This window comes from Pseudopodoces humilis, chromosome 2 (assembly GCF_049639895.1).
Source record: "Pseudopodoces humilis isolate 2021_Gansu_Grassland_sample_001 chromosome 2, ASM4963989v1, whole genome shotgun sequence".
Lineage (NCBI taxonomy): Eukaryota > Metazoa > Chordata > Aves > Passeriformes > Paridae > Pseudopodoces > Pseudopodoces humilis.
Window position 1 is genome coordinate 74,646,406 of NC_142201.1, and position 27,852 is coordinate 74,674,257.

The following is a 27,852-nucleotide window of genomic DNA, read 5'->3' on the forward strand; positions in this document are numbered from 1 at the left end:
ATACCCATGATAGTAATCTAACTTTGTAACTCCACATGAATTTGTGGAATTTGTCCACATGAAGTTCATCAAAAATCCTATTATTTACTACCTATACGAAGAAATGTAATTAAAAGTAAAACATCATTAAAAAGACTGAAACATTTATCTTGATTCTTAAATTTCAGTTACAAAACGTAAGTTTTCAAATTTTATTTTATTAAATAACAGAGGCATATGAATAACAGTTCCAAAAGGATAATGAAAAAAAACAATCAAAGAAAAAATGTTGACGTTTAATTTTTATTCAGTATTTCTGAGCAAACCAGAAGAGATTTCAACAACTTCAAGAAAGAAATACAGCACATTACAATCTAGAGAAACAATCCAAATTACCAGTTTGCTGAATAGTGCCACATTAATTTTTACAGTATCCCACAAAGATCCACTGAGGTTCTATCAAGTAGAACTATCTGAATACATCTTAAAAAAATAAACAGGAATTAATAAACTATTTCTTTAAAAATATAAAAGCAATGAATCTAAAGTTATCTTTTAGTAAGTAAGAAATTAGATGTTTAAATGTCTCTTAACTTCACAAATTAATGCAGTTTCATATTACTGATTTTTTAAAAATAAAGCAGCACCACATTGAATCCACTGGTCATGGTTTCCTCCACAAGGTACATCAATATTTGTCACCACCCGGTCTCTCTCCACGCTAGTGTAGACTGGTAAAGATATGCATTCTTCTGGAGAATATGGACCATACGCATCCTGTCAACAAACAAGCACTTGGTTAAAGACAACAAAACATGAGAAAGCAATAATCTCCACTGGTATGGTACCTAAAGTTGAGATACAGTTTGGACACTGCAGCCTTGGACAAGAAAGTCTTCATCCAGGACATCAAAGAGAAGGATTACCAATGAAGCAGAGGCTTCACCAAAATTGCTCACTCCATAACTCAAACACCAGGAAGTAAATAACAGGGGTGATCCTATGAACTACATATAAAAATCTTCCTTCAGCTAAAACTCTCCCAAAAATTACACGGCAGAAGTGTCTGCACAGCAGGCTAAGGGCAGTGCTGATCAGTTTTGTGCAGGAAGCTGCTCAGGAGCCCCTGAGCTGTAGTGCAGGGAGCATCTATCCTGGCGGGCTGGAGCGCTGTGGGGGCTGTGCTCTGGCAGACCCTCCATCCCTGCAGCAAACCCTGTCCTCCTCCTGTGGCACAGCCCCTGGTGTGATCTGAGATACCTGCAAGCATCATGCTGCAGGAACTACAATCCAAAAAATCTTACCCCACACATTCCAGGCTGCTTTATTAAACTGCTCCTCTCTGCTACCTGTACTACAAACTGCCTTGGACACAGTTTCCTCCTAGGGCTTTGCATGGGCACTGTCCATATGTGTGAACACAGAACTGAGCTCAAAGACTCCATCTAGACTTCCTACAGCACTTGATTTCAACCCATGATGCATTTAGTTACTGCAAATAGTTCAGGGCTTGATTCAACTGGTATATATTAAGCATGTTTTCTGTCACACTCAAAATGTCCCTTCCTGTCAACAGGAAAATGTCAGATTTTCAAGAACCAAATAACAAAGCAGCACACTTGTCAGAAAAGAATTTAAAATGAGTGTCATTTTAACTCAAATCACATCAAATGTGACTTAGTGATGCTCCAATATTAGAAAATAACTAAAAACAGGAAAAAGGAAACATGCAAACAATAACTGTTTTAAGCACTTTGCCTGGCATGTGAAATGTAAAGGCACTACTGAATAATTTTGCTGTTCCTTTTGAAAATCAACTTCCCCCATCTTTTGGACAACAGTGTTTCAATCCTTGCAGAAGATCTATGTGTGGTAACATTTGTATAGAGTAACTTAACAATCAGGAACTCAGCCATTCTCAGAAGGATTGTACTGACGCCATTTATCCCTCAGTTAACACTACTGAAGAAGACAAAAAGCTGGCCAGACTGAGTAAAATGTTAATCAGAGAATTTAAATTCTGCCAAAGCTGGGAGCCAGAAGCTGGTCAGTTTGCCTTCAAAGACCTGTTTTTACACTTTCTGGGGACAAAATACCTGTTCTTGTGCTTTTCTCAATCCCACTGATGTTTTATGGAATCATGTTATTGGAGGGTTGAAGCCTTTCTGTGATAGTCTTTTTGAGTCACAAATCCTTATGTCCTTGGCTTAAGTACAGTCCAAAAGTTCTCTTTGTCAGACTGCCTCACAGACAGCTCCATCCCCTTTAGTGACACCCTTCACAGCATGGGATCTATCAGAGGATTAAAACTGGAAAGGACCTTCATGGTTTAATGAGAATAAGCATAATGTTTGTAGCTCAAAATTTTACCAGGATTTTGAGGGGGTTCCCTCAGAGAAATCCTGTAGGCTAATTTAAATTTGGTTGAAAATTACTTCAAAGCATTACATTATACATATACTTTTGCTAGATTTCAAAAGATGCATTTATAGAGAAAAGGAAACTATTTCAAAACCTAAGGATTCTAAGACAGTATGTTCAATTTCATGCACTCTTCTCCTAAGAAGAAGTAATGAAATTAAGGGAAATGGATGATACCCAATTCTGCTTTGGTTTCTGAGCACAGTATTTGATTATAGTCAATTTTTACAGTGATTGTAAAACAACTCAAGGGTAGATCAATTAAAAAAAATTCTCCTTAGAGACACTTTGTATTTAAAATCTGGGCAGTTGACAAGTTATGGCCTGTGTTTCATAAGAATTATATTTTTTTCCAACACAAAGATGTCAGTTGCTATTCATTTCAAATATAAGTACATTTGAAAAAAATTAATTAATTGATTATTGAAGTATCTCATTTTTTAATTTTATAGATAAACCTCTCTGCTGATTTCACATAAAACTTTTGGATCCTACCTTTGGAGTTTAAAAAAATAATCTTATTCAGAAAAATATGAAAAAAATCTATTTCAAACACAAGATGAATATCTTTCAAAACAATGAGAGGACTACTTACAATTCTCATTTAAAATGTGTTTCCATTTGCTGTTACCATGGAAAACACACATATTACCATCCTCCACCATCCACCACTGAGCTAATATATTAGAATGTCTGGCAATTCTATATTTATCCCATGTACCTCAAGCATATTAGAAATCTGTTTATTTATCTGAAAAAAAAACAAACCTTGTAAATACTGAAAAACTGAAAAATCTCTCACTGGTCAACATTGTAAGAGGTTTTGTGATGTTTTATGTTTTTGTCCTTTTTTAAAAATTTTCAGTATTTTCTTTCCTAACCAAGCTGGGAGCAATGGTGCAGATGGTGGCTAGCATTTACTTCTGTGTTCAAGGTCTAAATCTGTCGACCTTTATACTTCTAATGCTGTAGTATAATATAATGCTATATTTCCCCTGCTGGAAATAACAATGAGAGAAAAAAAAGTTGGGATACAGCAGTGTGTTAGCAATGGAGCTCCTTGCACACTATCTATCACAATATACAAAGGTCTAGGCTGTCTTTAGAGTCACACCTGGACAGATTTATCCCAGCTATCTTCTGATGGGATGGGCTTCCTAAATGTAGGTAGGATGAATTCCATAATAAGCAACTTTGTAGTTAAAAGGCACATCCTTGAATACATTCTATGTGACTTTTTGCGTTATTTATCAGTGATTGCTATGACAATTGGAGGGCAGAAGCAGTAACAGATTTTACTGTTTGGATTACTTTGCTTTCATCTTAAAATCTGCAAGCACTGGCATTTTTTTAAATTAGTTTAAGTAGGAGAAAGGCTTCCTTTGCTTACAGTTCACATCATATTCTCTATTTATTTTTATTGCTGCTGCATTTTACTTTAATATTTAAAGCACAAAGAAAATATATTCTAGGAATGAACTCCCAAACACATGTATACATTTACTAAATACAGGTTTGAAAATATGCTAATGTTTTTAAAAGACAAAGAAGAAAAAGGTATGAATGAAATAAAGCCCTTGCCTTTATCTAAGTAACATAAGCTAATGAATATTAACAAAATTACAATATGTTTCTGTTTTAAATAAAGCAATTGTTTTTCCCAGTAAAGACTGGGATTTTATTTTGAAATTAAAGGAAAACAGGTCAGCAACATCATACTGAAAAGCTCCTACACAGGAAAAAATCAAATTATGGGTCTTGAAAGTTTAGGGCTTTTAATAATTTAGTACCTGTGGAATCCAGGCCATGTAACAAGGGAGAACAGATGACACACTGGGAGAATCATGCAGATTTTCTGAAAGTCGATTTCCATCGAAACGACAACCTTCCAGTTGTAAACCACTGATCTGCCATAGATATATAAAATATTCAAACATAAATAACAGACTTAAAATGTCAATAATGATTACACTGTGCTTTAATAAATGATGAATCTTTTTACTGTGACCAAATTTTTAAATAACAGGAAATTAATTACTGTTATGTTCTTTGTGAGAATAGGAAACATGATTTAAAAGCAAGATCTGGTCCACACTTCATTGTGAACTTCCTCTGATTTAGATTCACATTCTTTGAAATGTCGGAGAAAAATACCTGTAAATGTCATCAATTATGAAACTGCAGTTGCCTGGCATTAGATTAATGGAATTATGATAGCAACAGCCAAGTTCACAATCATTACAATGTCTAGAAAAAGAGAAGAACAATCACTGTAAGAAGCATGACTTCCTGCTTGGAAATCTGAGCATAGCTTTCAAAGAATGGAATGTGCAACTACACAGCTTCAGCAGAAGCAAACAAAATATATTGAAATAATAGGAGAGAAAATTTTATTTAACAAACTCTAAGATTTCTTAGAAATACTGTTGTTTGGCAAAAACTTAAATAAGAATCACAGATATTTCTTTAAGTAACTATGCAATGCTTAATTTGCAACATGTTTCAAGTGTTTTCTTTTAATTAAGTAATTTCAGACTCTGAATTACATGTTCTATTTTTTCTTCTCTGGAGTCTTCCATAAGTTAGAGACATCTATTCTGGATTCCTTAAAAAAAAATTCAAATATTTGCTGATTCATTTTATTTTCCTCAGTACAAATAGTATAATAATAATAATAAGAAGAAGAAGAAGAATAAGAATGTAATTTTGGCCCTGGTGAAGTGAGAACTTTAGTTTGAACAGTAATAAAACTTAATTCAATAATAACTTTCAAGCAGCTTTTCAAAAGGCTAACTGTGCAGCTGCAGCAGATCTCTAACAGAAGTTATAATCTCAAAATCATCTGTCTGTTATACTATCATACTAAAGCCCTGAATTAAATTTATCATACTGAGGTTGGCTTTCACCAAATACAAGGTTCATAAAGCAGTGCTGGAAATAAGAAATACAATGTTTCTGGAAACTGGATGAGTGATCACATAAGCAAAATGGAGAAAAAAGCCATTTTCTAATATATTTTCCCTTGCAAGAAATTTTGAAACATCAGATGGCAAAAAGGGACTAAAGTATGGTGTTACAATGAAGACCAGTATCATGGAATATATAATAGATAAAATTTCCTTAGGTAACTTTAGTATCCTAAAATTATTTATTTGACATGAAAAGATGGAATTAAATAGTAACACAATGGGGGTTACTGTCATGCTTGAAAAGCAATGCTTTCCTCCCCAGTGTTATGGGTTTTTCATTAATATTATATTAACTGTAAACTAGCTAAGATTACATTTTGCATTTTTAATATCTAATTATTCTTTTGATTGTAGACAGGCATACACTCCTCAAGAATTTGCTTCTTTAAACTCATATTTCTCTTTTACCGCTGAGCTGAGCATCCTTACAATGCGCAAGATGCAGATGTGCATATTCTAACATGAAAAAAAATTGTTATAACACATGGCATTTAAAAAAGACATAGAGCAAAGCTGTGTTTCTCCTTGGACAGACAGTGATCAGAGAAGTGACAACGTTCTTTGAAGCAACCTGTGCTTCATACAAACTAGGACTTACAGTGAATCCACCAAAACTGTGGATTACCTGAACCAAAACAACCCCAAATGGAAGGTTCAGAGGACATTCTTTGTCTAACTTTCACACAAATTTCAGAAAGATTCATCTCCTCTGTTATTCTTTCTGTCCTTCTTGCTTTCTGCAGGGAACATTTTTAGGGACCATAGTTTAATAAATAAGTTTGGCAAAGTAATTGCATAAAGATTTGTCTGATGAAGAGGTTTTATGATTTGTTGCTAGAGTGTTCAAAGGTCTTGCCATCCTGAACATCTCTGAAAGAAATATCTATAGAAGTGAGTCACCTATTGAAGAAATTTTTTACTGCACATTTCTTCTTTTGATATTGGCAGTCCCTTTGACATTACAGTCATGTAAAATAATACCATTTGATCACCTGGAAAACTTCAACCAATGGTATAAACTCCTTTGAAGATTAAGACCAAATTTTTACTTTCATTCAGTATTAAAAGACATTAAGAAAAAAAACCAACAATACTAGAACAATGTACTTTCCAATACCATTTGGCTGAGTATGGCCATAGCCATGTTTTCATTTCCATAACGAACAGTAAAGAGAAATTACAAGTACTATAAAAGACATGAATTTCACAGCATCTGTAATATAATCATAGTACCTTTGAAACTTAGCAGAGAGTAATGGCAGAAGTTGACCATAATTTTTAATTCTTATAAAGAATTTGGTGGTTTACAGCTATTGGTACTAGTTTAGGTTCAAAAAAGTTCTTTTTACACATTCCAGACTACGTTTCTTTAAAATACCTTTGTAGAAAGTGTGCTGATACCATGGTCCAAAGCATGTCTGTTTCCAAATTTCAAATTCTCTGCAACAGATTTTCCCTTACTAATTAATGCCATAATTTTCCATGACACGATGCAAACTGCAGCAGACTTCAGGAAGTCATATTTTCACTTCATTACCTCTACAGGCCTCCACCATTAATTTATTGATATTTCAGGATGAAGGTATACTGTAAAAAAAGACCGCTCAGGATGCCTTATAATAATATATCTGTCAGTTGGTTAGAGTATAGTTTTAATATTGTTACTCATATTGTGTATTTGAGACTTCCAATATTTTTTTATTTTTCACTATGTATATTAAGTTCTACCCAAGGTCATATTACTTCCCAAAAAGTCTCTTGCCATGTTTCTTCCTTTCTTTCACTCTTTTCTAAAATACAGAAGATGGAATGCCAAAAGGAATGACTACCTGCTTTTGTACAACAGCACAATCAGTGCACAAAGCAAACAGAAGAGATGTATTTGCATATCAATATGTGATTATAGTGCAATAGCCGTACATTTTCAGTACCTTTTGTTAAAGCAATCCAGAGTGATATTAAAGAAGGTATAATTTCATACAGATTGATTCTAAGTGATATTGAAGAAGGTGTAATTTTATACAGATTGATTCTAAATCAAATATTCATCACATCCTACTAGAGGAGATCCACTCCACATAATACATCTAAACCATCACCTGAATTAACACTGATAATTTAACATCTGATTTGATAATTCATGTAAGACTAAGGTGTGTTCTTGGCCTGATTGAATATTCCTCTGCCTACTTTGTAGTTTCACTGACAACTGTAGCACTGCATGCTTCTAACTTACAGATGATCATGGTAAATTATTTGTATTTTTAAGCATAGAAAGAACAACTATCAACAATTTCTGAAGCTTGATGCCATTTTTTAAAATCACGGCAAGACCGAGAAAGCATTTTCATTGTACAGATCATAAAGAGAACTCCTTCTTCTTTTCCTTATCACAGAAAAAAAATCTAAGCCATCAAAACCTTTTAAAAATAAAAGTAAGAAAAAATCTTGAAGAAAATGTCTTCAAGACATTTTCATCATGACATCATGCCTGACAGTTTACTAAGGAAGTTATATGAAGTATGTGTGACTATCAGGTTTAAATTGACCTGCATTCCTACTTGTGCCAATCTTTCAACAGAGACATTCTATTAAGCTTTTAAATATTTGTTGATTCAGAGATTTGAGTGCAACTCTCCCACACTCAAACTAAGTCCCCCAACTCTGTGAATACAGAATAAAGTCTCTCAGTGGAGTTAATTACATCAAGTGAAATAAGACCATTAGCATCAATTGAGACTGATAAACCTCAGAATAGCCTATACCATGGTCTGGTTCCTGTAGGGGAGTCTGCTAAACTACAATTTCTGATTTAGGTGGGATAAAACGAGGTCCCAGCTATCTCACCACAGTATGTGTTTAAGGACTTACCTATTCTGCTGAATAGATTGAATTCTTTTTTTTGCTTTGAGTTCCAACTCAGAATAGCCTCCCATTCAACAAGGTTAGCCTGAGTTCTTGAAACTTCATGTAAAACATTTACTTTACCAGTATTAAAATTCATACTTCTCAGGTGAACCAATCTTAACGTACACTCCAGAGGATCCTTACCAAACAAGACACATTTCAGAGAATGATTTTCCTGAATCAATGACACTTTTATACCCTAGTTATAGGCTCTGTGGTATGTATATAGCTTTACTAATGGGTAAGTTTCTCCTCATGTCTCCATGAACATGAGGAAGGACTCATGGTAGGGAAATCTAAATATTCAGCATTGCAAAGGGTTCCAAATCCTTTCTGTTCACCAAGGATTAAAAGGACCAGTGAAAATGCTAGTGATTTCTTACTAGTAGAGAATCAATGAATATTTCTCTTACAGAGGAAAAGATAATATTCAAATCAAATGAAGAAACTTCACAGGATTCTTATGTTTTGCTAAAAATAACCACTCACCTAACTGCTTGTACTATTCCCAGGGCAGAGAATTTCCTCTTAAACAAAATTCTCTTTTGATTTTCAATCCCTCTTAGAACATTACACATTCTTGTAAAGTAATAGATTATATACATTAAACTTTTTGCCCACACATGATATAGACTGTGATCTGGACAAAAGTGAGATTTTAACTCATGAAATTGCAGCTTCAATTTTCATCTAAAAGGTGGTAGAAGATCATATTGGTTGGAGCAATGAACTTAATTTTAAAATGAGACCAGTGACCAGGGAGGAGAAAAAAGATAACTGCTTTCCTTTTCAAATTTCTGTGGAGTTTTGCACTGCCATTTTAGTAGCTGTACACCATTAACCAGCCTTTTTATCTTAAGTGCACCAATTATTTATAGCTCAGTTTTCCGGGAAGTTTATGGATAGATGACTTGGACTATACTGATAAAACATCCTCATAAAATCCTAGTAAAACATTCTAGTAAAATACCTTAACTTGGAGTTTGCCTTCCTGTATTCGCCCTTTCCACGAAGCTGTAAATTTAAGACTGTCCACTGAACACCTCATTAGTCTGCAATGGAAACACACATACAGTACATCTTACAGATGTGTAACAACAGGATACCAAACACAAAACCAAACCCAATGTATTTTCAATGTGTACTACATCATGCTGTCTTACTTTGAAGAAAAATACATCTCTAACTGAAAAAACAAACAATCAGCATTTAAACAGGTAAGAGCTATTTTACTTCAAGGTAAGAAATAAAAATAAGATGACTGATGACAGCAATTTACATAACTTTTTGGATCTGCGTATTGAAAATGAAATAACCATCACCACACAGAACAATGGCACATTAGCACAAATAAGCACATTATTTCCCCTCACCTTGCAGTCTCCTGGCGTAAGGCATTGAGAAATGTGTCTGGATGAAACAGCTCGGAAAGGTCAAGGGTGTCTGACAACAGTTTCTGTTTCTCTGCTTTTTCTACCCAATTCTAAAAGAGAGAATATAAAAAAAGAATTAAAAAGAAATATAAATCCTGAAATTATTGAAATTATTACTTGATTTTTCAATATTTTGATTTAATGTATGTCAATTATTATGATTAATGAAAAATGTTTGTGTAAACATACTGTAACCTCAAAGCTTAATATTAATTTCAATTAATTCAAACTGTTAAAAAGGAAATTAATATCCTCTTAAAATATAAGGAAAACCAGCAGTTTATGTAACATGTGTAACATGACTCATCCATTCTAAATAAATTCATGCATCGCTCTTTGTTCATTGCAGCTTACTTTGTACTGTGAAAAGTTGTCCCTGTAGAGTGAAAATTATAATTTCAACAATTTTATAATTGTTGAAACCCTATTTCACCTTTACTTACCAGGGAGTTTATGTTTTTCATCAAAATAGCTGCCATTTCTCTCTTTGCTTTAATAAGTTCAGGAAAATAACTGCATTCTTTTTAGGTACACTTTAAGATAATTTTTTCATATAAATGGCATATTATATTGAAAAAACATTTGATTTTCAATCTGCAGTAACAGTTTTTATAAATACTTGCCAACAGGTTTTTTAAATATTTCCTACTACTAGGTTGACACTGCCATTTTTAGTGTATTAGTCTGAGATGTGAATTCACAGAATTTATAAGATAAAAACTGGTCCCTGATATACTTGGTAATGAATGAGTCTAACAAAGGTGGGGGTGAGTAACTGTCCTCAATTATCCTTACAGAGCACAAACCTCAACCATCTTCCACTCTTTCTTACAGGCAGCTGTGAAGCCTGTTAGGAGCAGCAAGCTTGGAATTTCCCACCAATGCAACACCTTATGTACCAACATGAGAAAAGAGACACACATGGCACCTCACAATCTTTATAAACGACGCATCCTGAGAAATACAATCTTAGTTTGATCCTCAAGACATTAACAATCTCAAAGAATTTGCTCTTTTCAGACAAGTTATTTAGGTACCTAACTGGTTATGCAACAGTCTACTCTCAAAATCCTCTTCTTAAACTTTCACTGTGTATCTCTTTGGTACAATTTATTTGTATGATATAGTCACAGTCCTTGCTGTGGCACTGCAGTATGAACCTGGAGTCATTGTATAATCCACCCTACAAGTAAGCTCTTCACAGATAGATTAAGTCCTCAAGGCCAGGCTGGATGTGGCTCTGAGCAACCTGGAAAAGTGGAAGGTGCCTCTGCCCATGGCAGGGGTTTGGAACCAGATGATATTTAAGGTACCTTCCAAATCAAACCAATCTGTGATTCTAATGCTAAGATAGAAACTAATCAGAGAATATGATTCCACATGCTATCACTAAACGGTGAATACCCACACCTTTCAAAATACCAGCTTCCAGGAAATTATAAAATTGCTGTAGTCACTGAATAAAAAATCTTGGAAGTTATGCTGTCATCACACAATGTACCTGCCAACCCCCCATATCATGTTTAAAAAGTATTTTATTGTATTGTTTGAACTGCTGACAGATTAATAATTCCACAGAACCATTTGAAGTGACAAAATCATCAAAAATGCAAGTAGATATCACTCAGTAAGTTTTATTTTATTTTGGCAGTGTGTCACACACATCTCCATAATGTTTCCACGATGTTCAAGCCTTTAATCAGTTTTATTGTTTTTTTTTTTTATCTGCCACATCCCTGATTATGAGCCCTCGACCCAAATGTTTATGAATCAGTTCAGAGATTTTTCCTTTCCATTTTCATTAGGTAAATGTACACAGTTAATGACTCTTGTCTGCATGATTCTTTCAATGACTTTATATAACAATTTTTTTTTATCATATATCAGTAACTCTGTATGCTGGTTAGGAGAGGTTTTGTAAATTGTCTTGTGTAATAAAAGTAGACATAATTTCAACTTATATTTAATATAATCATTCTATTGCTGTCATCAAATAAACTTTTAATGTAACTGCTAAAGAGAAACACTGTCAGGAACACAGATGTTTATATTCTACCCAATTAAAAGACCAGTATGGGTGATATTAATTCTGAACTCATATAATTAAGTAGCACTACGTTGTACACAGTAACAAAAACTTTCATTAGATCACAAAAACAAAATTGTAATGGCTTGTACTGCTCTATATAAAGCTGAATATGTAGCTCATTTACATCCATTTAAATAAATAATTTTAGATGCAATCAAATGTATTTTACAAGCCAATTGTAAATAATATCCTTATGCTTATTTTAGTCCTATAAGACCATATGACAGCCTATTAGGGAAATGCTTCAGTCTCAAAAGACAACACCACTATTAACAGATCATTTGTCACTGGTAGTGCCACTGCCACAGGGCTGCAAGAGATCAGGTGTTGATGGGAAGGAAGTTTAAGCTGAGCTGCAGAAAGACTAAAGTGATGTTTCTTGAAAGGGAGAAATCCTGCAACAGATAACATCCCTCCTCCCACCCCAACTCTGACAGAAACATATACTGACTGCATTTCTCAAAGTGATGAAAAGTTGTTTCACTTCTTACTCATCTTGGATGGCCATGCAGCATTTCAGTCTGAAGGGCTTTCTTCCATCACCAACTCTACCAACAAAATGATCTACATGTCCAAATATCCTAACCCTGAAAATATTTTTACTACAAAGTTTTTTAAAAAAATCTATCATCCACTCTTCTTTGCAACTGCTTATTTCAAAATTTCATTATTTCAATATTTTCTGAATCTTTCCTTTTACAGTTACACTAAAAATTTAATTGTCTGTGATAGATTAATTTAGAAAGTTATGATTATAAATATAATATCAAAACTTATCAGTGATACCCAAAATGCTTGAAAAGCCATTTCTGGCAGGATATTTCAAAACTTCCAATAACACGGTGTTCTGTGTGCTATAATAAAAACATTTTCTTTTATTTCCTTTTTTTTTTTTTCCATTACAGAAACAAGCCTATAAGCAGGGTCTCAGGTGGTTAAAATAATATTTTTCCATACATTTTAACATCCAAGAAACATCTATTCCACTTTCAGAGAGAAGTCTTCCTTATCATCTATATTCCTAAAGCAAACTGAGCACCTTATTGAACAGAGGAAGGAATAAGGAGGCTGCTAGATTTTCATTATTATTTGTACAGCTTTAGGATCACAGAACTGCTCTAAAACAAAGCAAGTACTCTTCCTTTACCAGTTTTAATTCATTCCAAATGTAGATTCTTCTAATGCATTTTTCTATTGCTGTGGTCCCCAAAGAGAACTTATGCTGAAAAAGAAAATCATATAAATCACCACAGAAGTGATTTGATTTTTGTGCCTAGATGGAAAATTGTATTCAGTGTTACATGAATATGCATAGCCAGGAACCATACAGCCTAATTCTGTTTTTCTATTGGTTTTAGAAGTTTTCCACATTACTAGGGAAAAACATGCAGAACTTTGTCTAAGTCTGAGAGCGAATGATAGTGAGTAGCACTGCTAGGGGAGTAAGTACTCAGTTAACTGGAGTTTAGACTGAGCAAAGGTCAAACAAGCAGTTATGTTACAGTCCCATTTTCCTCATAGTGCAGCAGCTGTTCTACAGGTGTGCTCCTAAGTGCAGGCATTCAGTGGTAAACACAAGCAGGAGTGACAGTGTTACAGCTCAAAGAAATGAAATAGAGGGATTTTTCCAGGCATTGAGCCCAGAGGGGATAATGCCTAAGGTTCTGAGAAAAAACTGATATACAGCAACTTGCACCCTTGTGGTAATTCTTTGTGTGTGAAATCCTTGAGCCATGATTCTTGAGGTAGTTATCCTTTATTAAATGAACATATGAATGCTGCAGTATTTCAGGTGTATGATAAGGTGTTAGCCCATACTTACAAATGATAAATAACAGAGTAATTTCATTTGGAGTTTATGTTTGGTTTAAATTTTTCCCTCCCCTTCATGCAGACCAAAATCACTGGCTACTACTTTAAACAGGATGCTTTCAAAGCTTTATTTCAGTTTGCTACACCTCAGCCCCCCTATTTATTGAGGAAGTCAGCAATACACAACAGCACAGTGTTACATGTTACAGCGTGAATGTTCTAGTTCCCTTAGCATCAGCATGTTGGCTAACCATGTGCTAGAAGCAGACACACAGTAAGGTACAGCTGACAGAAATATTAGCAAATGTGATCTCATTCTGGTTACTGTACTTGTTCATTTTTTATCAAAACAGGAACTTAACTTCCCCTGAATTTCTGTTTCCTACATTTAATATGGATACCAGAATGATGCATAAGAACCGTAACAACATTCTGACAAGTTCATGATTGACATATGCCAAAAATACCTACTTTCAGATATTTCCTGTATGATCACTAAACACAGAATCCAGTGAGACAATACTCTTATGCTTCATGCCTTCTAGTCTCTTCTTTCTCCAGCAGATCAGTCACCAGGCACTAGATTGCACTTGCGGTTACACGGCAGAGCACAACTGGGGTAAGGAAGTTTAAGAACTGGAACTATGGTGGAACCAACTCCCCATCTCCAAAAATAAGTTGCAGGGGATGGAAGACAGTGGCATACAATATTCATTTGTAGATAACAGACTAGACTGCCTACAGTAATACTTGGACAAAGTCAGGGTTGCATCAGACATAAATCCTTTGCAGAGCTCTGGAGCAGGGACACTGAAATCTATATTGTGATGGTGCATGTGTGACTAAACAGGGGTACAGAGTACTCAATATATTAGCCACTGGTAATGACAGGATGCACTGCAGTAATTTGTTTTACAGTACCAGCTTGAAGGCTGTGTTACAATGAAGAGAGCCAACAAAGAACTGCTTCCTTTGCTATGGCCCGTTTTCCCTGGTAACACCCCATGAGATATAGGTTTTCCATTAGTCCTTGTTCCTCTACTGAAACAATGACCCCTTGAACAGCAGTCACCGGTCTCTCTCCATTTTTTCTTCCTTCTTGTTTACTAGTCATTTATTTTTTGTTAACATCCTCTCTTTAGGCTGTCAAAATACAGAGAAAATCTCTCACCCGTGCCTGTGTCACAGAACTCTACTATATCAGTAATGATTAACCTAACTCTCAGATAAGTAAGAATGTTAATCGAACAGCCTAAAGCAACCTAATTAGAAATTGTTTAACTCTGTGGGGTCCATATCCCAAAATAACTAAAAGATACCACAATTAAAAGGCAAAGGATGAAATCTGGTTTTTTTACATGAGGAAAAGAGATCACAGAATGGAAAGAGTGGCTGATGCAACTACATTTAAAGAAAGGAAGTAAATGATGTCATGGCTAGTCTGTGACGTGACATCCTGGCACACCACGCTGGCTCATGCTAAAGCTGCTTACACTGCATTAAATACAACATTCCAACACGGGATTACTGTTCAAAAGATAACAACTTCCTGTAGACGCAGAGTATAATTACATTTTGAGTTTTTTCTCATTGATGCAGTAAGCTGGTATGGATTGCTGTTTGCTCCTACGTTGTAAAGCTGAGGCAGTTAGCATAAAGGTACCTCAAGTGCAGCGTATCAGCTCTCTGAAGCTCACAAAACCTATTATTAAACCCAAAAGCAAATTTCTTTTGTTGTGGCCAATCCCAAAAGAACAGCTCATCATAAAGGCTGTAGGTCTTTTTCAGATGTCCTGTCACACTTGAGAACTAAGAGAATGCTGAAGAGCATTAGAATGGCATAAAGCTTCTTTCATACCTGTTCTCAGGAAGCAGCCCGGAAAAACATACATGAGGGAGCAATTTAATGAAAAAATATTGCCCATTTAGTTAAAAGGCACACTTTTTTTGGTCATATTTTAAAATTCATTTTTGTTTTCTTTTTTTTTAGCTATATTAGCTTTCATTTTTTAATTACTTCCATTAGAGAAATAACTTATTCATAAAATTTAACGTTTTGGCATCCAATCCAATTGCAATTCTGAGTAACTCCAAGGTCAACACCAATTTAGGTTGTTAAGGGCATTTTTTACTCCAGTTCTGTGTATCTCCAAAGATACCTCCACAAATCATATATTTCCACAACACTCTCTGGGCAATATGGGTAATGTTTTTCAGTTTAGAAGCTGCAAACTGGACAAGTGTTTCAGATGTGCCCTCAAAATTGTAGAAGAAACAATAACTCCCTCTGACCATTACTAAGGTCATTAGGAACTTTGCTTTTCTATGGTATCATTGGATACACACGCTGGTTTCAGTTTTATTATTCTAGTAATATCTTAATGTGTTTCTTATCTGATGGATTCTTCTGTTGATATATTCAAATCATTACTTTTTAGTTTCTCAGTGTGATAAAATACATGAATACACACGACAGAATAAATCTTTTTCACAGCTTTGTAATCTACATATCTGAAGAATGAGCAATATTTGGTTTAGTCCTAAATTATTTACTGCCTTTTGCCTGATATATAGGTAATTTCAATTACTTAATTTACCACATGGGATAATGAAATATTAGAAATAATACTAAAAATGTTAATGATAGAGAACCTGTAAGAAAACACACTGTCTGTATAAGGAAAAGCACATACAACACTGCAACAGTACAAACCTGACAGGAATTTTGAAATTCAAGTTCAGATATAGAGAACAAATTTCTCATTGGATCATAACTCTCTTAGTTCAGAGTGACGATGTGGAATTACCAATACAAATATATCAATATGTTTTTGTACATTCTCCTCCATGTGGGGCACACATTCTAATTTAGTTTCTATTTATAGCACTCAGCTGAACACACTGGGAAACACTATAGAGCAGGAGGGAATTCATCCTTCCTGACTTTAAGCACCACTACACACTTTAAATAGGGATCTTAACAACTCTTCTACTTTGACTCAAGGTTTGGTTTCTTTTTCCTTCAATTATGTACCTTGCTGAACATTTAGAGACAAAAACCACACCAATAAGAACTCTACTAAGAGAAAAATCAAACAACAAAATGAACAAAACCCCAAATCTGAATTCCTTTCAATTGATCAGTTTTAAAATGCAGTCATGTCTGTTTACAGAATTGCTGAGTGCACTTGTATCCTGGTCTGATTGCTTTGACTGTGAATTCTCAAGAGCAAAACTACTGCACACTCAAAAGATAAAAGGTTTAGTCAAGAATTATTCTTAAGACTTTTCCTTCACAAACTAAACTTGAGATGACAGCCTTGTAACTTAAAATGCTCTGAAATATTAAATATTTTTTATATATTTGCAATGGGATACAATATGAAACTGTTATAATTTCAAATTCAGTAATATGGCATCTCCTTCAAAGAGAGAAAGGTCAAGATGCGGCTACATTTCTGCCTTCCCCAAAGAAATGCCAAAAAAGATTGCTAATTAGGGATGATGCTCGCTTGTGGAACGGAGATATAATTTAAAATGGGCTTATTGTTTTAATAAATATCTGAAAATGATATTTGAGAAAAAGTTACAGCATGTTACCTTTGATTTTGACCAATTAAAACCTCAAAACAGGAGATAATGTATTTTGCACACTGTTACACCAACCCAGCAAACCATCTAGAGGTTAAAAATGAGCCACAAACACACTACCTTTTATTTACAAAGCTGTCTTACTATTCTACATTATTTATTTCTATGTATTAACTTCTAACTATGAAATCAGAATTACAAATAAAACAATAAAGGATTTTCAATTGACTGCTTACTTTTAGTAGACAGAATACTTCTGTCAGTATAGTGATCAGAACAGCAAGTCACTGTAACCAAGAGCAAGTCCTGCCTAGCCAACCTCGTGGCTTTTTATGATGGAGTGACTACAGCACTGGACAAGGGAAGGGCTATAAATCTGAATTTATGGGACATCTATCTGGATTTCTGTAAAAACTTTGACATGGTCCCTCACAACATCCTTCTCTTTAAGCCAGAGAGAGATGGATGTGATGGGTCAGTTATGAGATGGATAAGAAATCGGTTGGATGGTCACATCCAGAGGGTGGTAGCCTATGACTTAGAGTCCCAGTGGACATCAGTGACAAGTGGTGTCCCCCCAGGGGTCCATAGTGGGAACAGTGTTACTTATTATCTTCATTAATGACACAGATTAAGAGATCAAGTGCACCCTCATCAAGTTTCCAGAGAACACCAAGCTGAGTGGTGCTGTTGACACACCTGAAGGACAGGATGCCACCCAGAAGGACCCAGGCAGGCTTGAGAAGTGGGTCCCTTGGAACCTCTTGAGGTTTATCAAGACCCACTAGAAGGTGCTGCACCTGGGTATCCTGGTATCAACATAGGCTGGGGATGAGTAGATGGAAAGCAGCCATGCTGAGGAGGACTTGGGGGATGTTGGTTGATGAGAAGCTCAACATGAGCTGTCAGTGTGTACTCCCAGCCCAGAAAGCCAAAGGTGTCCTGGGCTGCATCCAGAGCAGCGTGGGCAGCAGGGCCAGGGAGGGGATTCTGCCCCTCTGCTCTGCTCTGCTCAGACCCCACCTGCAGCTCTGGGGTCCCAGCACAGGGAGCACATGTGGGAGCCAGTCCAGAGGAGGGACACCAGGAGGATCAGAGAGATGGAGCACTTCTGCTATGAAGACAGCCTGAGTGAGTTGAGGTTGTTCAGTGTAGAAAAGACTTCAGGGAGACCTAACTGCAACCTTCTAGTACATGATGGGAGCCCTACAATAAAGATGGAGAGAGACTATTTACAAGGGCAAGTAGTGACAGGACAAGGGGGAATGGCATCAAACTGAAAGAGGGTAGATTTAGATTAGATATTAGGGATATTAGGGAAGAAATTTTTTCCTGTGACGATGGATGAGGTATTGGAACAGGTTACCCAGAGAAGCTATGGATGCCCCATTCCTGGAAGTGTTCAAGGCCAGGCTGGATGTGGTTCTGAGCAACCTGGTCTAGAGGAAGGTGTCCCTGCCTGTGCCAGGGGGTTAGAATGAGATGGTCTTTAAGGTCCCTTCCAACCCAAACCTCTCCCATTCTAAGCTGTCTAAAAAAAGCAAAGCAGATTGATGGGATGAACCTACAAATTGGTGCATTAGTGTGTGCTGCAGCCTTCTCATTTATTAATGGACAGAATTTAAAATTACCAGTCTTTGACAGAATAACATAAGGACTCATTTTCATATATGAATGATAATAACATAATTTTCTACCAGTTGTACTAAAATTAACCTTTTTTGCTTGAGCTTTTGTGAGACAAGACTATCCATTTTACTCTGCTTTCTCTTTTGCAGACAGCTCCATCCATGATAAAGGAGATACAGTGAAAAACAAGTTATTAGAAACAGAACAATCTACACTTTTTATTTTGACAGATTAAATGCATAAAATTGATTAATATTTTATCATTGCATCTTTTCAGATTTCTTCTTGTACTGTGAAAAGTAGCTTAAAGAGAAAAATCAATGAATGATGACTAATTTATCAGTTTAAATAAAGGATATCAACTACAGCTTTACATCTTATATAAGCTTTTTTTGATTTACTAAGGACTTAGGATTTGGGACTAATTTACTAAATAAATAAATACTATTTTGCATCCACAGAAGAAATACAGAATACTAAATCTATTTTTTTTTTAATTTGAACATAGGTTAGGAAAAAAAGATAATTTTCTTTAAAATATGGTACTTTCTCAGAAATACATGTCTGTAGAGATAATGACCTGGGTTTGTCTTCTTTTATTCAACACTCACAAAAATATTTTTATAAGTAATTATCTCCTTCAATAAATATTTTATAATCAAAGAGCTGAATAATTAGTTAGTGGTATGATAAGAGGTGCTGCTCAAACTTCTGGTTACAAGATAGTGTTTCATAATTTCAGTAGAACAGCCATTATCACAAAACATGCTCAGAATTTCAAGAGTTTAATGAACAGCCATTGAATTCTGTTGAAACAGATTACTTTTCTCAACAGTAAAGCCTGATGTTTATTAAGAAGCCCATAACTTGTGGATGCCTCAGTTTAACAGAGCAGCTAACACTCACTGGGAATAAGCTTCAACAGCTCACAATGAAACCAAAAGAAATGCAGGTGTAGCTTTATTTTCCCTTTTCCAATGCTGCTTTTTAAGAACTGTTTTTCCAGTTTTTTGTGCAAAAGGCTAAATGTTCTTTCCAAAACTTGACATAAGTCTTGTTCACTGGTAACCGAAATTACTGACCTTTGAATTAACACAGTTTGCAGATTTAGTGTTAAAACCCACTGTATTCTGGAGGAAAATAAGCATTTCACTACAAAAAAAAAACCACGTTAAGTTTTGGGCATCACAATAGATGAAAGATACTATGTTATTAGAGAATGTCCCAAGAAGGGCTGCAAATATGGTGAAGGGCCTGGAGGGGAAACTGTATCAATGCATGAACACAGCTTTCTGTAAGAGCATAAAAAATGCTTCAGCTTCTGCTTTAATTTCCTTGGATACTAGATCTTGTTTCAATGGACAACTCCTGTTACCTGTCCACGTCCAAAACTTTCACCTCACATTCTGTTTGGTCCCTTGTTCTTTACAAAGCACTACTGCTCTTTATCAGCCATTACTTCATCAGTGCAATCTAACTTAGACAGTGATTAAAAGGGACATGATAAAACAGCTGCTGAGAGCTTCAAATTTGCCTATTAGAGACAAACAAAACATATTTTCTTAGTAGTACTTGCAAATTTCCAATTTTTACCAAGGAGTTGTCAATTAGATATAAGGTCTTACAAGACATATCCTGGTTGATAAATTTGGAACAAAGTGAAATCATGCTGCACCATGATGAGGGAGCCAATTGAGGATCAGTTCCTTAGCAGATGATGTTAGGCTGCGGTTCTATTTTTGTTTTGATATTCATGACAGCTAAAGAGAAGCCAAGAAAAGCAGCAGAAAAATGCTAATTCTTCAGAATAATGTGGAAATTTGAACTAAAATAATGGAATGGGTGGATTTAAAACACACTGCTTCTATGAATTTTTATGCTTCAATATTTCAATACCAAATTTGGAGTATTCTCCACTGTACAGGTACTAGGTGACAGCTGTTCAAATAAAAAGCCCTGAAAGGAATAATGACAAGGTGGGGAACCAGCCAAACTAACCCATCTGAATCAGCCTCTCCTACAACTGTAAAAGACAAACCATTAGGCTGTTGTTCCTGCTGCAAACTCTGCTATGTACTAGAAAACACTCTGGAAACGAAATGTGATTACTTGGACTGGGATAGACCTTATTATGGAGTGCCCAAGTGGATGAAGAGCAGGACTGAGTATGACCATTCTGCATTTGTACAAGATTTATTATGTGAGTTTCTCTAACCCGGTGAAAATTGAGAGGACTTGATTCCCTTGGTTTTCTAAGAGCAGCCTTTCTGCCTATTATCAGTGAATGAAAATTTAAGATCTCTGCCTAGATGCCTGGGGTATGAAGGAGAAATCCTGGGTTTCCTATTCCCAGATGGTTTTATAGTATATTCAGCAGGCAATTTCCAAGAGTTTAAACCTCATATACCTTGGGCGTCCAATCCCCCTTTCTGGGGACCTAATTGTTGAAACAGAGGAATAGGGTTCCAAAATAGGAACAAAGTTATTCTTCCTTAAATAGTAAAAGATCATTAAAATAGTAAAAAAAATTATACTAAGTCATCAAACTGGTACTGAAGTTAAATATTACTACCTTTGATTTTACTCAGGATGGAAAAGGACAAGAAAATAGCATCTCAGAAGATAAATAAAAGTCCCTTGAAAAAATATGAAATTTAACCTCTTTACATATTGGAAGTACTTTATAGATAAATGCACAATTTCAATGAAACCTTTCATAAATTATGCAACTAAAAACTTTCAGTATTCATAAACATTTCCTTGATTAGAACTCTGAAACTGATGCTTATGATTCTGAGGTCAGAATGTACACTGCAAGAATTTTAGCAGCTCTCTAACAGTCATCCAAAGGAAAAACTGCTTTTGAAAATGACATAAAACCAGTTGAGTCAAAAAGAATTAAATTCAAGGTCTTTTTGGAATGAGAAGGGTTTGGGGTTCCTTTTTGAAAAGGTGAAATTAAGCTCTCTATTTAGTTCTTGTGGAAACAAAAATCAATTTCCAATTTGTTGACCTGAAACAACTTTTAAGGTTGCTATTCAGCTGACATTTGCCTGGGCTGCTGTTTTGTCTCTTAACAGCTGCAGTTCTGAGTCTCCTCTCTCTCCTGCTGGTATCCATAGCCATGAGAAGACACTTACCTAGACACTGGGATGCACTTAACACCTTTACATGCTGGTGTGCCTTATTGCTGAGCTATCATCATGAACCCCAGGAAAGGGAAACCACAGAAAACATTTAGGGTGCCATCATGAGGAAACTGACAGTATAAGAACCAAGCATTAAATTTTATACAATGATCACTGATGATTCATACATTTCACAGCTTAATGTTGGTAGCAAATATATCACTGTAGACAGACAAGCTGAAACACAGTATTATAAAGTTCAGCGTCAGCAATGCTAATTGAAAGTATTCAGAATTCCATCTTAGAAGAATGTTCAATGCATAACACTTTTGTTTCAATTTAAAGCAAAAGCTACCATCCAAATATCAAAATTTTCACCTGGGAAGAAATCACCTATTTACAGCAGGTCTGTCACCATAACATAGTACACATCAGTACATGCCTCTACTGCATTTTGCATATACAAATTTCTTCACACTTTCAATAGGCAGTTTTGGTTTTGGGTTTTTTTTTTACTGAGTGAATTCAGACTTAAAAATGCAACACCTGTTGTTTTTCTGCCTGTTGTTGCATAATGCTCTCAGAACATCTTTACACTTCTATAAATTTTGCTATAAATATTTTACCATCTGGCCTATATTTTGTGTTCTTCCCCATCCCCATTAAATACTTGTTGCAGTTGCTTTTATTGTTTTCTGCACTGGCAACAAACCTCTTGACAAGGCAGCCTTTAACTAATAACCTAGGTAGAGACTTACTCCATCCTTAGTAAATGTAATCCTTCAGTACAACTTTGATCTTTCAAGGTCTCCTATTTCATCTTAAAAATGCCTAAATCAAACCTGTCACAAATAGTAAAGTATAAGTCAATATCTTACAGTCAATGAAACAGAGAGACATAAGAGAAACTATAAAAAAAAAAGCTTATAAAGTTGGTCATATAAAACTAAATTAATCCAAAATATGACATTTATTGAAATATAAAACTGAACATAATTTTCAGAGTTAAGAGATATCTTTATTGAAGCCTTTATTGAATTTCTGAATACTAAACCTATAATTAACTACTGATTAATTACATTTATAAAATCAATAATGAAAAGTCACAAAAAAGAAAAGTTAATTAAAAAATGATCAAGACTAATCAGGAAGGTGTAATGGGCACAATCATGATTTGGAATTACATTTAAAGAAAAAGATGATTCAACCAAAATGTGTAATTAGAAATAATCAACATTTTTCTAATAATATACCATATAGAAATATAGAAATTGTATTTCAGATGTGACTTGACTAGAAGCTGAGATACAAAACAGACTGATACTATATTATTAAGAATTGCTCCAAACACAACTATATTACATATTTGACATTAAAGAAATAAAATGAGACAACCAGCAGCTGTTATCACTGATAAAAATTTAAAACAATTTACTGCTTATGGACACAGTCAAGTATCTGCTGTAAAGCTATGCCTTAATAATCTTACTCTCTCTTACAATAAATAACTGTTGAAGACTGTAAATGATTCCTTCATAATAATTTTCATAAAAATGACTAATCCAAATGTACCATTTTGTCAGTAGTTTGAGCAATGAGAAAGGAAGATTACTATCATGGTAATTCAGCAAATATAATGCAGCACATTAGTCAACAGCTGACTGGAATAATATATGGAAATAAAAACTTCTGGGATGTGTGTGGTTGAAATTCATCTATTACTATTAACACTGATTTCACACTGTTACCTCTGCATTATGACTTTGTATGGGAGGTGCACTCCACACAGAAGCTCAAACTCTAATCTCAGACTTCCATTAATAAATCATGTAAGTAAGGAAAATTGCATGCAGTTTGGTCACAACCAAATGAAAGTAAAAGTTGCAAACAGTAATGTAATCTTGAAGCTTACAAACACACTGACTTACCACAAATTATGCTTTTTTTTAAGACTAAAGGCTTTAATAGCAAAAAGATAGGTGGGACTAAGTTATATGAACAAGTAACATTTGAACTTTCATTATCACTTGTTGCTATATGTATTTTTTTCTCCTTTGTACTTTAAACCTTTTTTGAAGGAAAGGTTAAAGAAAAAATAAGTATTAGCCAAAAGAAATTGTTTGCATAGCAAGAATCTTATTAATACTTCAGAAACATTTACTTGACAGTTTCTTTAGAAAAGAGTAATGCCTAGAAGACACATGGCCCTTAAATCTTTCTTCTGAATCTGATGGTCAACATTAATGTTAACGAAAATCTTGGCATCCCATTGGACAAGGTGTGTTAATGAAGATCAAAACAACTTTCTATTTATCGCCTGGAGGTAACAAAGATCTGTCCTTTCTAAAGTTGTCTTCCTCTCTTGCAGGTTCTCAGAGTATTCTCTCAATGTATCCAACATAGATAAGGAATCTGTTTCCTTATGTACTAATTAATTTAGATAAATTGCTTTTATTTGTCTGTGTATCTTAAATACACCACTTCTGTCAATCAAAATATATATAGATTTACCTTAACTAAAAATTAACCTCTTTACTGTCAGACTGTGGATAGACAGAGCTGTTGTCAGGTTCTGCACCTTCTCTTATGGCCCCTTGTAAACCTGGAGAATGCAGATCTTTTAATTACTTTCTTCGAAGACTAGTCATCTATGAATTTCTACATTATCTTTCTTATAAATGCTTCACTTATGTCTTGACAGGCATTTCTCTACCCAATTAAAGAGTGTGTCTTGACTTAAATGTAAACTGTAGAAAGTCTTTCTCCCCACAGTTCACCATAAAGACTAAGATGCAAACCCACTGTGAAGTAATAATATTATCGCATTATTCCTTGATCTTTAGATTTCTATATACCTTTTCACACATCTAAAACTCTTTGGGACCTGTGTTTGTAAAGATCTACTGTAGTGGAATTTACCTAATATACTGTGTCACTCAATACCAGCACACTGAGGTGAATGACTCTTTAAAATTACCTGTATAGCAAGTGCTCGAGCTACAAGACTTCTGAGATATTGCAAAGGATCTTCTGGACCTTCCCACTTGCTTTGCCATGTGACAGGACACTGAAACGAAAATAAATAATCTGGAGGTCAAATATACCTAAAAAAAAAACAAAAACAAAAAAAACCCAAAAAAGTGACACCGGTAATAGAATGATCAAGAACATACTTCCACAAACAGAAAGGTTGTATTCCTGCTAATTCTTTGTGTGGCCCAGACACAGTGTTGGTGGAGAACTTGGAAGAACCTCTGCTACTCAATAAGGAAACATCAGTTGGTTCCACAAATATTTCCAAAAGGCCTAAGAGCATTATTTCTTGGAAAGTCACAATGTCATCTTTCAGCTGCAACCAGTTTCCCACTCCTTTGCTGCAGCCTCCTCAGACTTCAAAATGCAGCTGTGTGACTCTGTGGTGAAGAGAATCTGGTACAATTCCACCACATTGTTATTTTCTCATCATTTTACAGCTTTTGTAGAGCAACACCTGAGAAAAAATGTCCTGCAAGACTTCCCCATATAAATTTATCTTCAAAAAGATTTCAAAAAGAAAGGCTTAAAAGGGCATCTGTTAAACTTCCTCCTTATAAAATGAGGATAGAAACACTAATTTTACCTACTCCACAGGAATCTAAAGCACACTGAAAGTGACTGCAAGACTCCCCTACTTATGAGAAAGAGAATGAATGGAAATCAGTAACTGTGGAATATTGCACACTACTGAAAATGCTAAGCAGATTAAATAATTTATACTGTTTAATATTTACAGCTGCATTTTCCAGGAAGTTCCCATTCTAATAGCATATGTACTGAACAGGCATTCAAAATCTGATCACAGAAGTTTGTGAAAAAAGGTATCTTTCAAAGTAAATACTCCATGCTTACCCGGAATGTAACTAGATTTGAGGATACTAATTAAAAATTAATTAAATAAACCAGAATATATACTATCAATTAATAAAGCACAGGCAACTGCATGGGTTTTTTTTTTTTTCTACTTAGGATTTTTTGAAACTAATTCTTTATTTGAAACCTTGCATTTTTGCAGCCTCTTCTACTAGATATGCATTTACAGGCAGCTCATCAATCTATCATTTAGAAGGCACTTGCCTAATGTTGCTAATATATCACTCTAAATTACTTTAAAGAAATAGCTTAGCTAATTGATGTTATGTAAGAGTATCTCAGATGTACTTATGCTCTTCTTGGCTGGGATGGAGTTAATTTTCTTCACAGTGGCTAGTATGGGGCTAACACACCATCTTTACACAAATACAGCTTTTACACAAGAAAAGTGGGTAAGTAAGCAGATGAAATGACAGAAACACTAGTCAGCCTATCAGGAGGCACTGAACTGATGCTTGTGAGAGGTTAAAATCCACAGAATTTTTAAGAAACTTTTTGCAGCTGTGATGATCTTTACAGTTCCTGCTAGTTCTAATAGAAGCATGCAGCTTAAGCACACAAGCAAGCCATGCTCTCTTGCTCAGTAACAAGGAAAGTGTAAGAACTAAAGAATGCCTATTACATGTGTCATTTCCATTCACTATGGCCTGGACTTAGAGCCAGTTTCTACCACACAGTCAAAGCGTGTTGTAAAAGGCAGTGAGATTGCTAACAAGAAAATGCAATTTTTTCTAACTGTACAGCAATTTTGCTAACAAATGCTGTCTTGTGAATCTAAAAAGACAACAAATTTAATTACTGTTTTGATTAGAATTTGATAGATCAATAAATGCATAACAATCTTTTCAACAGCACTCGTTCTTCACATGAAGATAAACAGGATGATAATAGGAATTATTGTTCATCGCAGAAGCGATCTCAATATCTATGGATCAGCATTGACAGAATTTATCAGTTGCTGGAGGTGAAACAAAACCAGTTTCATGTCACATCAATGTTTGACTATGTTTTAACTCAATTATCTAGATATTAATGATAGAGCATGTAAACTTGATGTCACTAATTGTACCAGTTTATAAACATGACCAGTTTGATTCCAAAAAACATGGAGAAAATATGAGTACAAATTTTGACTGTTTTTCTTGTATATCAAGAATACAGGGTGAGATGAGAGGCTGGTGATAGGCACATCTTGGCTGGTGAGGTATGGCAATACTCCATACTGAATAAATGCAAAGAGAACTGTTATTACAACTTAAATTTTAAGAAAATGTAAAAATTATAAAGGGACAGATTTACATATTCTACAGGCTAATATATTTGACTTATCTAGCATAACTTGGTATTTGAAATTGACACAACTTCTAACCTTATTGGATTTGCCTTTAAGAGGAAGCTCGATAGGAGAGTAATACATTCAGAAGCTTCTGCAAAAACTTCTGAAAACTTTTCCAGAAAAATATGTTTGTGTTTTAGAGTTTCTATCTTTAAAAGAGCTCAATTTTAAAGTCTTTATCAATAAAAAAAATTAGAACATGAAAATGCGTATTAGTTCAGTTTCCTTGGTTTTTTCAATGCTTTTTATAATGTATATTCATTACAAAATGACTTACCTTTTGGTTTAACAGAGCACTTGCAAGTCTTTGTACTTCAGAACTCAGTAGTGCGGTACCTCTGATGACTTTACTTAAAGAAGCAAGTGACTGATGGACACTCTGCACAAGGCGAATGGCATTGAATTGTTCCAGAGTAATGAATGATAAGATTGGAGATCCTTGTTGTTCTGCAGGAGGAGACACTTTCTGATGGATCAGGTTAGAATTCTAAGAAAGAACATGTGATATCCAGTTAATAAACTCAAGGAAACTATGATGTCCTACAACACATTAGTACTTGTAATACTTCATATGACCTTGTTAGTTTTGAAGTAGTAGCAATAGCAGCCCTTTTCTGACACTGAATTAAAAGTATAGTGATACTTTCAG

The 27,852-nt window shown here is 34.9% G+C and overlaps 1 protein-coding gene across 2 annotated transcripts in view; it reads right to left on the bottom strand.

Annotated features, from left to right (window-relative positions):
* Positions 1-228: 228 nt before the first annotated feature.
* Positions 229-27,852, bottom strand: part of DYNC2H1 (dynein cytoplasmic 2 heavy chain 1) — a 140,981-nt gene continuing 113,357 nt past the window's right edge. For both annotated transcript variants that reach the window (XM_005516220.3, XM_088051195.1), the window contains 6 exons: positions 27,481-27,690; positions 24,936-25,025; positions 9,650-9,759; positions 9,247-9,328; positions 4,191-4,307; positions 229-756 (listed from right to left, as the gene is read on the bottom strand). In XM_005516220.3, the coding sequence (XP_005516277.2) occupies positions 598-756; positions 4,191-4,307; positions 9,247-9,328; positions 9,650-9,759; positions 24,936-25,025; positions 27,481-27,690 (768 nt within the window). In that variant the 3' untranslated portion in view covers positions 229-597. The remainder of the gene's footprint in view (positions 757-4,190; positions 4,308-9,246; positions 9,329-9,649; positions 9,760-24,935; positions 25,026-27,480; positions 27,691-27,852) is intronic.